This window comes from Zingiber officinale, chromosome 5B (assembly GCF_018446385.1).
Source record: "Zingiber officinale cultivar Zhangliang chromosome 5B, Zo_v1.1, whole genome shotgun sequence".
Classification (NCBI taxonomy): Eukaryota; Viridiplantae; Streptophyta; class Magnoliopsida; order Zingiberales; family Zingiberaceae; genus Zingiber; species Zingiber officinale.
In genome coordinates, this window is record NC_055995.1 from 99,937,336 (window position 1) to 99,950,650 (window position 13,315).

Sequence of the window (13,315 nt, forward strand, 5' to 3'; positions counted from 1 at the left end):
AGGATGAACGGATGAATAGGAAAGCGCAGACCGACCATGAACTGATCTCGAAAAAAGAAAACAGTGCCGGTCGGAGGGTCGTGTGGCCGATCGGAGGGTGTGGCTAATATCAGTTCATGGTCAGATGGAAGTTCAAAGGTTCGGGTGAAGCTCAGCGCATCCTGCTCATCGAACCGGCTCTCGGTGGTGGTATACCAGAGGCCGAGGGCGATGTCGGATGGACGAGAAGAACTGGCCATTATCAAGACAAGGAACGACACAAAGGAAATCTAAGTTTGACAAGCAGAATGGTCGGAACAGTGTCCAAACGAGCACGAAAATAGTGAGAAGTGCGAAGAAAAGCACAAAGGAACTGAAAGGAAAAGGGCGAAAGGGCCTTACGAAAGATAGGACCGAAGGAGGCGGTGGTGGATCACTAGAAAGCAAAGCAACGAGCTCGCCAGAACACTAGACGAGAGGAAGCAGAAGCCTTCGGATGCGCACACGATATCGCGAAGCGGCCGAAGAGGAGATATGCTTATAAACATTGGGCTCGATCAACCAGAGCCGTCCGATCCAGGTTACGGGATCCAAGGAGGGGATCTGACCGTCAAATTCGAAAAAGCCAAAGGTCACATCAGACCTGATGCCTCGAGTGAATGGTGACGAATGCGCAACCACGTGGCGCTTGCTCATGGGTCGCATTTAATGAGCACCATCATGCGAGCGTGGCCACGTGCTCAGCATTAATGACGGTGATTTACACAAATGCCGAGAAGTTTTCTAGGGATAATCAGCGTGACCGATGCCGGAGCGGCGGGACAACGACAGGCAAACGAAACTTTCCAAGTACCAACCAGGGACACGCCGAGCGACGTTACCTATTTGCATAGTCCCCGGACGACCATACACTAATCTCGGTGGATGAGTGGCAGACACGCCACCAAGACGCAGTCCAGTCAGTCGGACTTAGCGCCTCCTTCGACTAGACTTGAAGGGAAGGCATGTGATCCGGTGGTAAGGACGGGGCCCCACGTCGATGCGGTCAATGACACGTGGAGGTCAAAGGTCAATAAAGGCGTCCCCAAGGTCCCACCAAGCAGACCGGCTAATAGCCCGGTCGGCAGGATGCCCTCCAGGCCGACCGGAGTATAGCTCGACCATAGGTCGAGCTTCTGACGCTTAAGGTAAAGGAGTTTATGGGTCGAGCGGACATGCCACTCGGTCGAAGCACATATCACTGAGGTGCAATCCCATCCGAGCATAGGACCGAGGATCTTCCCGCTCGGTCCAATACATACACGTACCCGAGTGCTGGGAGCGCCGAGCGGCCGGACCACTTGACCCTGGAACCGATAAGAGGCGCAAAAAGACGAAAGGGACAGCTGATAACATCATCCTCGAGACGCCTGCCGCCGACAAACAGCATGGTCGGCAGCCGGCCAGGACAGAGTATAGTACGGTGGAAGTTTCCACCGTCATGTCAGGGATATGCTCGGACGATTGCGGAATGACGTCAGACATGCTTTTCTGACACACTCATTTGGAGGTATGTTTGGGGAAGCGTGCATGCATCTAGAAGCGTGCCCACGCCTCCCCAGGGTCCTATATAAGGGCCCCAAACTTTGACGGAGGTATGCATAATTCTCATCACTGTAGCCACAGTTACTCTGCCTCCTTTCTCCTTCGTTGCCTAACTTGAGCGTCAGAGGGTCGTTGCCGGGAACCCCTCCCCGGCTTGGCTTCTTTGCAGGTTCGCCGGAGATCCACATCAGCAGTCGGAGACAGCGGAGAGTGCCACATCCCCAGTGTCCGTCGACTCAGCGCTCGGACAGGATCAATCTATAATATAAAATATATATATATATATATATATATATATATATATATATATATATATATATATATATATATATATAATTAAAAAACGTGAGATCTAATTTGTTAATAGTAGAAAGATGTATGATATCTTTTATTTTTAATGGGGTGATATCGTAGCTCCAACCACGATTAATATGGTAAAAGGCATGATTCGCTCATTCCCGTGCTCTGACCACGATTAATGCTCGAAGTTAAGTTGGACCTCGTACTGTACAATTCAAATTTTAGACCATCCACCTCAATTTCTGTTAGCCCCTTAGACTCGACGGCATGACTGGGCGCAAGGATTGGCTCGTTGCTCCTTGGATCCAGCAAAGTGGGCATGTGCGCAAGACATGCCAAGCAGCGGGTGGACAAGTGGCAGTGCACGGGCACTGTCCGAGCACAAGTCGAGCGGGAGGTCGACTTGGCGGTGGCAAACAGATGCGAAGAAGCGGACGCGCGGAATCGGAGCATTTGGCCAAGCATGGCTCGGAGAAATCGTGAGCCATGGCATGCAGCGGGTGCATGCAATGCAGCATACGGAAGGATGCAGCAAAAGGGGCCTACTTCAGCCCAAGCCCATGAAGCAGAACCATGGACAGCACAAGGGTGCAGGCTGGCTTTGACATGGCGCCAAGGTAGCGACGAGGTGGCTGGCGGTTTGGGACAGGTGGCATGGCAGTTGAGCCAACTGCCATGCAACTGCTTGTAAACTGCCAAACCAACCCTGCCTATGCATTATAAATAGGCAAGGGGGTGGCAAAGGCAAGGTACAAGAGAGTTTTGTATGAGCATTCTGCCAAGAGAGCCATTGTAATCCTTTGTTTGTGAATACAAAAGGTTGGGAGTTTCCTGTACGTTTGGCTTGTCTTCTTTGTGCGTGGCTTGTGCATTCTCTAGCACGTTGGTGGTGCAACTCGGAGGCTGAATCAAGTGCGGAACTTGACTGCCGCGCAGGAGTTTCAAAGGTGAAAATTTACCCCTGTGACAATTTCCCTATCTTTCCCTATCCAAGATATATAATTTAGGATAAAAAAATTATTTTATTAAATTTGAATATCCATTTTTCAATACATTATATATCAACTTCCCTATTTCTTCTTTCTCCTCTATAATATTTAGGGAATGAAATCCATTCCCTAAATTTAGAGAACTACTGTTCATAAATGCATAATTTAGGGAATCGATAGGATAGCTGATGTAAAGATTTTTTAGCTATCCTATCCAAAATTTAAGGTAAATTTTTTGAATAGGGTGTCTGATGTTGATACTTTAAGATGCGTCTGGAATGTGAATTGCTTTTCCTCCCTCCCGATGTGACGAGCACAAATCTCCTAGATCACTTTTTTATGGTTCAGGGGATGTGCGACACCTATTTACGGTCAGATCATGATTGTAATCCGGTCACAAATAGTTGCGATCCCTTTTTGAGTTCACCGTCCCCACCAGGTTATATTTTTTGTTCGGAGCGGACGGTCGGAGGCCGTCCGGAGGACACCCTCGCTCGGCGCCCAGTAACCTGGCCACTTATCCACCACCGGAGGCCTTCGGACGGTCTCCGGCCGCTCGCTCCGAACAAAAATTATAATTTGGTGGGGACGGTGAACCCAAAAAAAGATCGCAACCATTTGCGGCCGGATCGCGACCGCGATCCGGCCGTAAATGCAAGTGGCACATCCCCTGGACCACAAAAAGTGGTCCAGGAGATTCTGCCTCCGTTGTGACACCACACCCCTCTCCCCTTCTCTCTCTCTCTCCCTGTCAAATGATAGTTATATCCTTTTTCTTTTCTTTATTTTTTTTAAATTTTATTTTTTAATTAATTTTATTTATTATTTTTAATAATACTTAAATATTTTTAATTTTATTTAAATTTTATTTAGTTTTATTTTTTTAATTAATTTAGTTTATTATTTTTTCCATCCATACTTATATATTTTTAATTTTATTTATTTTTTAAAAATTAATTTTGATTATTATTTTAAAATTTTTATTTAATTTTTATTTAATTTTATTTTTAATAAATTTTGTTTATTATTATTTTTATTTTTTCAAAACACCCTCTCCCTTTAAATTACGTATCTTTAACTCTTGACATATGTTAGAATCTCTATTCCCTTTAAATTAGCTCCTTCCAACCATTGACACGTGTCAAAATCTCTCATCCCTTTAAATTACCTCCCTTCCAACCCTTCATCCCTTTAAATTACCTCCCTTCCAACCCTTGACACATGTCAAAATCTCTCATCCCTTTAAATTACCCCATTCCAATCCTTGACACATGTCAAAATCTTTCATCACTTTAAATTACTCCACTTCCAACTCTTGACACATGTCAGAACTTATCACTCTCTTTAAATTACTCATGTCAAAATCTCTCATCCCTTTAAATTACCTCCTTCCAACCCTTGACACATGTCAAAATCTTTCATCCCTTTAAATTATCTCATTTCCAACTTTTGACACACGTCGGAACTTCTCACGCTCTTTAAATTATCCATCCTCCAATTCTTGACACATATCAAAATACTCCTCTCCTAAAATCTATAATTAAAAATAAACAAAAAATTATAAATATATAATAAAAAGATTATTAAAAAAATAAAATTGATAAAAATTTTAAAAAACTGATTAAAAAACAAAAAAAAAAAAGAAAAACGAATAAGGGATAATTTTTTTAAAAAATATGAATAAAGGAAAATGATAGAAACTAAAGAAATTTAAAATGGAGGTGGGGCCGGATGGAGAAGGTGCGTCAGAAGAGGTGCGAAAAGCAATCCTCGTCTGGAATAGCTGACAGTGGATTGAGAGAATAACAGCTAGCCCCTAACGAAAGCGGCAGAAACATCTCCTCTATAAATTATTCGACAATTTATCAAATCACGCACCTAGACATCCTAATTGACCAAAAAACGTATACTACTTTGATATTTATCAAAGGACGCACTTTTTCAAGTGCACTTCCCTTTGTATCATTCTGACAAATCAAATTTTTTTTTTTGTCATTTTTCTTTTCTCCCTCTTCTCTTTCCTATCTCCTCTTTCATCAACGACATTTAAAATTTAGTTAATTTTTTTTATAACATTTTAATACATTTAGAGAAGCTAAAATAAACTGTGAATAGCAAATTTGAACTCAGTGCAACATCAGGAATCCACAGGAACTGAAATGGGTGTACTCTGAGGTCTCTAGGTCCATTAGTGGATTTCGGTCAAAACCCACTAATGGACCTAGAGAGCTCCGATTGCACCCATTTCAGTTTCTATAGATTCCTGGTGTTGCAAGGAGTTCAAATATGCTATCCATTGTTTATTTTGACTTTTAGAAGGTGTTAAAATATAAGAAGAAAGAATCAGCAAAAAAATTTCATATCAGGTCCACGTTGGGCCTGATATGAATCATATCAGGCCTAACGTTGAGCCTTTTTGATGATTCTTTCTTCTTATATTTTAACACCTTCTAAAAGTTAAAATAAATAATGAATAGTATATTTAAACTTCTTGCAACATCAGGAATCCACAGAAACTGAAATGGGTGCAATCGGAGCTCTCTAGGCCCATTAGTGAGTTTTGACCGAAACCCACTAATGGACCTAGAGATCTCAGATTACACCCATTTCAGTTCATGTGAATTCCTGATGTTGCAAGGAGTTCAAATATGATATCCATTGTTTATTTTGACTTTTAGAAGGTGCTAAAATATAAGAAGAAAGAATCAGCAAAAAGGCTCCACGTTAGGCCTAATATGAATTGGGCCTGATATGATTCCATATCAGGCCCAATGTGGATCTCACTCTATTAGGAATGCTCAATTGTTTTAGGAACTCTTCATTTCCAATGTAGCATTTTATTTTGACTTAAATCTCAGTTCATGATGTATGTCTTTGTTGGGGGTTTGAAAAATTATGCACATTGGAAAAGCCTTAACTGCTAAATACCTTTTCAAATATGCTAGATTGGATATTGAAAAGTAATGATTTTTACAATTCCTCTGCCTTTTGCTTGGTATCTTTTTCCCATTTAAATAATTGACACACTTTTCTTTCAACCTTCAGAATTTGGAGTGGTGTCTCTTTGTCCTTTTCCCTTATTTCTCGTAAGTGATCTCATTTTCTTGATTAATTTTCTTTTACAAAGAAAGAAGAAATAAGTGAGTCATGACTTATTTGCAGTTACATGCTAGTAGATGAATTAGGTCTATCTGGTATTGTGTCAATTCTATTTATTGAAATTATACGTATTTTCTCTTTTTTTCAATAACTATACTATGACTATTTGTTTTAAGTGTTTGCATATGTATTTCTTACAGGTAATGAAGCACTATACATTCTCTAATTTGTTAAAGAACTCTCAACATTTTGCTACTGCCTTTTTCCACTTGATTTCATCACTAGCTGAAACATTTATGTAGGAGGATATGCATTGATGCCCTTATCTATTTTTCTACTTAGAGCAATCATAAACACATTCATTATGAAATGAAGAGTTCCTAAAATAATTGAGCATTCCTAATAGAGTGAGATCCACATTGGACCTGATATGAAATCATATCAGGCCCAACGTGGGTCTGATATGGAATTATATCAGGCCCAACGTGGACCTGATATGATTCATATCAGGCCTAACGTGGAGCCTTTTTGTTGATTCTTTCTTCTTATATTTTAACACTTTCTAAAAGTCAAAATAAACAATGGATAGCATATTTGAACTCCTTGCAATACCAGGAATCTATAGAAACTGAAATGGGTGTAATTGGAGCTCTCTAGGTCTATTAGTGGGTTTTGATCGAAATTCACTTATGGACCTAGAGACCTCAGATTACATCCATTTCAGTTCCCGTGGATTCCTGATGTTGCAAGGAGTTCAAATATGCTATCCATTATTTATTTTGACTTTTAGAAGTTGTTAAAATATAAGAAGAAAGAATTAGCAAAAAGGTTCCACGTTAGGCCTGATATGAAATTTTTTTACTGATTCTTTTTTCTTGTATTTTAACATATTATAAAAGTCAAAATAAATAATGGATAACATATTTGAACTCCTTGCAACACCAGGAATCCATAGAAACTGAAATGGGTGCAATCGGAGCTCTCTAGGTCCATCAGTGGGTTTTGACCTAGAGACCTCAGATTATACCCATTTCAGTTCTTGTGGATTCCTGATGTTGCACGGAGTTCAAATTTGCTATTCATAGTTTATTTTAGCTTCTCTAAATGTATTAAAATGTTATCAAAAAATTAACTAAATTTTAAATATCGTTGATGAAAGAGGAGATAGGAAAGAGAAGAGGGAGAAAAGAAAAACGACAAAAAAAAAGTTTGATTTGTCAGAAGGATAAAAAGGGAAGTGCACTTGAAAAAATACGTCCTTTGATAAATACCAAAGTAGCATACACTTTTTGATCAATTAAGATATCTAAATACATGATTTGATCAATTACCGTAAATTATTTCTTTAACGTTAAATTGAACTAACTCACTACTCCTCCTCCTCCTCCTCCTTCTCGACTCCTCCTCTCCTTGCCTTGCATTTATTATTTATTGTTATCCATTGCGCGTAATGCTCACGCTCATCCTAACCAATTGAGCCATCGACACGCGCGAAACCCCCCCCCCCCCAGATCGTGGAGACCGGATCCTCTGCGCCCGCGTCCCCTACACCCTCTGCGCCCCTCGCTACACGACAAAAAAAAAAGCACGTGCTTAGCACGAAAAAAAATAAGAAAATCCTAAGCGAGACCTCCTCTTCGCCCGCCGAAAAAGCCCTCTCCGCTTCTTCTCCAGCCGACGACGCAGAGCTCCTGCAGATCTACGCGATGCCTGTGTTCAACATGATGGAGAGCTATCTGGTCAAAGAGCTTCGCTTTCCTCCTGGCCTAACTCTTCGCCTGATAACACGAAGTGCTTATGTCGGTAAGCCTCCCTGCTCCATTGATTTCCTCACTCACACTTAACGATTCCATTCAATAAATCGTCGAGCAGAGCTAAATTCCTTGGTCTGTGAACTATTGCAGCATTCACCATGTTCATCGGCATGACCTTCCCCTTCTTCGGCGGCCTACTCTCTTTCTTCGGCGGATTCGCATTCGCCCCGACCACATACTTCGTGAGTGCTCCACACACTTACCTTACAGTTCACATTGTAACAAACCATTTGATATTGCCATTAATCCTCTATCTTTCTGATCGATCGATGATTCCAGCTTCCTTGCATCATGTGGCTTGCTATTTACAAACCCAGAAGGTTTAGCTTATCTTGGATCACTAATTGGATAAGCAAGTCAAGAACATCTTTCGTTGAATATTAGAATGGCTATCAGAATTAATAACGAAGATGAATATTATCTCTTCGTTCACATTGTTTCGCTTTTTTTACCCCTCAGATCTGCATAATTCTCGGGGTCCTGCTTATGATCTTGGCTCCTATTGGTGGATTGTGAGAGATCATCATAAATGCCAAGACTTACAAGTTCTACTCGTAGACCGATCAGAGGCAACAGTGAAGATAGGGGATCGGTCTGTGGACCGATCAGGCTATGGCCTGATCGGTCCAGGTACTGATCGGTCTGTGGACCGATCCACCTATGGCCTGATCGGTCCACAGACCGATCAGGACTTTCCTGGATATACGTTGAGTCGACAGCCTGCTAAGCACGTGCTTCTTTTTTTTTTGTCGTGTAGCGACGGGCGCAGAGGGCACAGGGGACGCGGGCGCAGAGGATCCGTTCTCCAGATCGTGTGGTGTCAGAGTCCACACTCCGCTCCGCTGGCACTAATAGGGTAAAAGTTTTAGAAGAGTCCTTTATTAAAAAAAATCAGGGCGTTATGTTTTTTAAGATTTTCCTCCAGTCTATTAGTTTTTTTTTTTACTACATCACTTTTACCATTTAAATCCTGAATCGAAATCTATCCAAAATCTCTCATTGGTTTGTCCTATCTCATTTCCATGGATCTACCGTCTCTTCAACTTTCTCTCTATCTGACTCATTTATTATCATATAATAGATTTGTAAAATTTAACAAAGATTAAATTCTAATGAAGATTGAAAATTGTACATACAATCATTAACTTCAGTTTTCTTGGTTTACTCATATAGAACAGTCAAGAAATTCTTACGACGACAAATTTCACCTTCTATAAAATCTTCATGACACATTTTAATTAAATTGTTCCTCAAATACCGTCTAACTTATCTTGACATACTAGAAAAAAAATATTATTCTTGATTTCTCCATAATACTTTTTAAATCCTTGATTTTTAATTTTTGTTATTTTGATGATATATTTATAGTGTTGAAATTATAATTCTATGTTATAATTGTTACAACATAAATGCTATGTGAAAAAAAAATCAAATTTAAATTATATTAGTTTAAAATAGTAATTATTACAACATAAATATTAAGTGAACAAGTTATGTTTGTTTTGTAACTGTTATGAAATTATAATTATTATAACATTATAACAACTACTATTTCATGCATAATTAATACATGAATAAATCATGTATGTGAAGCTGTAGAAATTAAAAATTAAGAATAAAATTTACATAGAAAAGAAACTCTAGATTAATCAAACCGAACTAATATCAAAGGAGAGGAAACTAAAGAGATGACAAGCAAGTGATGCAATAGAGTTATAGGCAAAAACGGGATGAGATTGAGGATCAAGAGATTTTGGATAGATTTTGAAGCAACAATTAGAATTTGAAGGGCGCGTCTGATTTACTTTTCTTTTTAAAATAGTCAATTTCAACTCTAACCAACCGGTTAAGAATTTAAATTCGAAGTTGCCCTATAAAAAAAAAAATTAAAATCGACCTATTTTTGAAGATAGTTATATCATTTTACAAGATAACTAATAGGGTAGGACGTCCTTTTATAATAAAACATTAAAAAAAAAACACACCCGTTCCACGATTCCAATAAAAAAGAAATATGCCCTTCTAATTTTTGCCCTAAAACATTAAAAAAAACACACCCGTTCCACGATTCCAATAAAAAAGAAATATGCCCTTCTAATTTTTGCCCTAAACTCTTGCCAGCGGCTGTACAATCGAAGCCGCTGATTAGTCTAATTTTCTTGGCGATGCGGCTAATTTGTCTCAAGGATAGACGACGACGTTCCTTCTCGGTTGGTCCTTCTCGGTTCTGGGTCAACTTTCCACATGGAACTTGTACCTATCCACCTCAGCGGACCCCATCAAATCTGTTAAGTATATACGACGATCCTTGATCGACTCAGTTCCACGCTGGATTCAAATAAATTAATATGTGGTTCTAAATTGCACATACGTAATCATGGATACGAAGGAGATGCTATAAATAGAACGAGTAATGATATGCTGCGGGAAAAAAAAAACATGAAACACTGCAAGAATGAGTCATCCATTCCTACGTGGAATGAAAAAAATGTATTTTCCATTCCTCTCTGTCCACCTCAACTTTGACTAAAACCCTAAACTGTGTCAGTTTCCCCCCGATCTCTCTTCCACAGAAGCTGTCCACCCATCTCCTCCGATTTCTCTTCTGCGCCGTACTCTCCTCCGAGTGATCTTCCTGCGCCTCTCCTCCTTTTTCTCTACTGCGCCGACCTCTCCTCCGAGAAGCTTCGCCTCTCCTTTTTCTCTTCTGCACCGCACTCTCCTCTGAGAGATCTTCCACACAGAAGCTTCGCCTCCTCTCCTTTTTCTCTTCTGCGCCGCCCTCTCCTCCTTTTTCTCTTCTGCGCCGCCCTCTCCTCCTTTTTCTCTTCTGCGCCGCATTCTCCTTTGAGAGATCTTCCACGCAGAAGCTGTGCACAAGGCAGAGATCCACCACCATCGAAGCTCCTCCATCGCCGAGTGAACCCTAAAGGCGCACCACCAGCGAAGCCGCGAAGCTCCTCCACGGCCTAAGCCCTAAAGCTCTTCCACCGCCTAAGCCCTAAAGCTCCTCCACCAGCGAACCGTGCCTTTGTACGGGTTTGTTTTTTCTCACTTGACATTAAGTTCTTCTCAAGACTGTTCTTCTTGAACAAATGCAATTATAATTCTGTTTGCCCTATTATAATTCTTGTAGCATCTCATTGATCAAACTTGAGACATGTCCTATTATTAACCAATTTTGTTTGGTTCCCAGAAGTGGAACCAATTAGGATATTGAAAATCATGTTTAGGATATTTTAAATTTCCAACATTTTATACATTGGAGATCTCTTATACTATGTGTGGCCTCCTAAGTATTAGTATAACTTTAACATCAATTACCTAAATTATAGTAGTTGAGCAAGGATATGAAAGAGTAGATGGTTTTTGTTCTTTTGATATGAAAAAGATTACAGGACAAAGGAACAAATATTCATGGCAGCCGGTTCGATATCATCATCATCTTTCACTCGAAGACGCATGAATGATGAACAAGATGAAACACCTCATATATTATGCTATTGTGGGTTAAGAGCTACTCTTTGGACTTCATGGAAGGAAACCAACCCAGGTAGACGATTTTTTCATGCCCAAAATTTAGAGTAAGTTTTATTTATATAAAATGGTTTCAAAACCAACCGTATTTATATGCTTTTTAATTATTGGATTTTGATTAAGTTTATTTGATATTCAGGAAAGGGGATGTGGCTTCTTCTTATGGCATGATCCAGAATTGTCAGAGAGAGCTAAGGGAATTATTAATGATCTAAAGAGGGATAACAAAAAATTACAAATGGAGATTAGTGAATTGAAGAAATCTAATATGTACATCGAAAGTGCAGTTGATTGCAATGTTCTCCTAGAGCCTGTGAACAACTCTGTTACTATGAAGTTGAGTGATGAAATATGTTCATTTAATAGAAAGTTTAGAGTTGTTATCGTTGTATTTGTATTTACTTGGATTGTGATGATTTGGAAGTGGTTGGTGTAATTTGCTATAAGCAAATAACTGTTGTAGTAATGAAAGATGTTTTTTGGTTTTTTAATGTGCCTTCAACCTATATTAGCCATATATTTCTAATTGAAGTTTGTAAGTAGTTTTTTGATATATAATGTGATTGAAGCAATTTTAGTTGCTTTCTGGTCTTGCATTTTGTCAAATTCATATCATGGTTAATCTTGTTTCTTTCTTATTCTAGATGAATGAAACTTTTTCGTTCCATTTCCATTGCATCTAGTTTTAATTTTTCTCTATTTGTTGTACTTGTAAAAGTGTAACATCTGAGGATTAAAGTGATCCATTGTCTGGAAGGGAAATGTGGTTTCAGTGCACGAGTACCAATTGGGAAGTAGCGAGCAGAGCTGCTCTTCAAATGGCTTCATGACCATGAGCAATGCAAAATACTAAGATATCTTCTAATAAGATTTTTTTCTTTATAGTTTTGTTACCATGTTTCTGTTTACTGATCTATTCAAATCATTGGAGAATATGTTTCATCTTGTTTATTTTTCAACTTTCAGTATTCTAAAGGAAGTTGAGCAGAATTCTATTTAGCATTTTAAATCTGGCATCCGAGCATGTTTGGAGTTGCCATCATGCCATGTGCTGGATCACTTCAACGAATAGAGTTAAACATGGGTCAGGTCAATTGATTATATTCACCAGATTTACTGGAAACAAAATCTTTCAACTTATGAGTCGACTGTTTATTATCATTCTGATACTGAGGAAATAGCATGCTTAAGACAATTGTTTTACAGCATCAAAGCTACTCATATATACTAGCATTCTCATCGTGCCAAAAGCTTCAAAAGCTAGCACTCAGCTGATCACCAAGTCAAGCTGATTGCATCAGCAACACCAAAAGTGGTCGTAGGCCATTGATTTGTCACCCAAAGCAGCGTGCACCTTGTTACTTCAAAAGCTACTTGATGCTAAAATGTTTCCAGAATGAAATAATCTTGCTGAAGGAAAGGGAAATGGAACTTGAAGCTAAAATTGTAATCCTCTTAGAAGATAAAGAAGTTCTTGCCCAAGAGCTTTATCATGTCAAAGAAGAAAAGAATAACTTAGAACAGAGAAGAAAAAAATAACTTATAACAGAGGCATTGAGATTACAAATTGGAAACTATGAACTGAAAGAGGCTCCAAATGATGCAAGCTCCAAATGATGCAAGTTCATTACAAACTTTAATTGGATACTACTTACAAACTTAAATTGGAAATATAAATCTAATTGCATTACAATTCTCAATTGGATACTACTTACAAAATTCAATTGGAAACATAAACTTAATTGCATTACAATCTTCAATTGCATTACAATATTCAATTAAAAAAGAACCCAACATAGGGCTAACATAAACATCATTGCAACCCCTCAAGCAAACAACAAAAAGTGTCTAAATGTCATGAACATAAATCCAGCATATTCTCTCTCTTTTGTCATCAACTCCATTTCCCCGGCATAGGCCTTAGTACACAACCTGCAAAATAAATAAAAGCCTGATGAAATTGCTGGGCTGAAGGATAGAGTTAAGATGATTGACATAGTAGACATATAACCT

General features: G+C 39.1%; 1 protein-coding gene and 1 long non-coding RNA gene across 3 annotated transcripts; both read left to right on the forward strand.

Annotated features, from left to right (window-relative positions):
• The first annotated feature begins 7,651 nt into the window (after nucleotides 1-7,651).
• On the forward strand, nucleotides 7,652-8,293 carry LOC121987684 (lysine histidine transporter 1-like). The gene is made up of 4 exons (XM_042541420.1): nucleotides 7,652-7,754; nucleotides 7,856-7,947; nucleotides 8,045-8,113; nucleotides 8,225-8,293. Exons 1-4 carry the CDS (start codon nucleotides 7,658-7,660, stop codon nucleotides 8,279-8,281), a joined length of 315 nt encoding a protein of 104 aa, XP_042397354.1. The 5' UTR covers nucleotides 7,652-7,657; the 3' UTR covers nucleotides 8,282-8,293.
• A 1,910-nt stretch (nucleotides 8,294-10,203) lies between these two features.
• LOC121987685 lies at nucleotides 10,204-11,793 on the forward strand. Of its 2 annotated transcripts, XR_006113691.1 has the most exons (3): nucleotides 10,204-10,804; nucleotides 11,164-11,318; nucleotides 11,442-11,793. It is a non-coding gene; the product is annotated as an uncharacterized LOC121987685 (long non-coding RNA). The 2 variants fall into 2 exon arrangements; XR_006113690.1 differs by having other exon boundaries at nucleotides 10,204-11,318.
• Nucleotides 11,794-13,315: the final 1,522 nt, after the last annotated feature.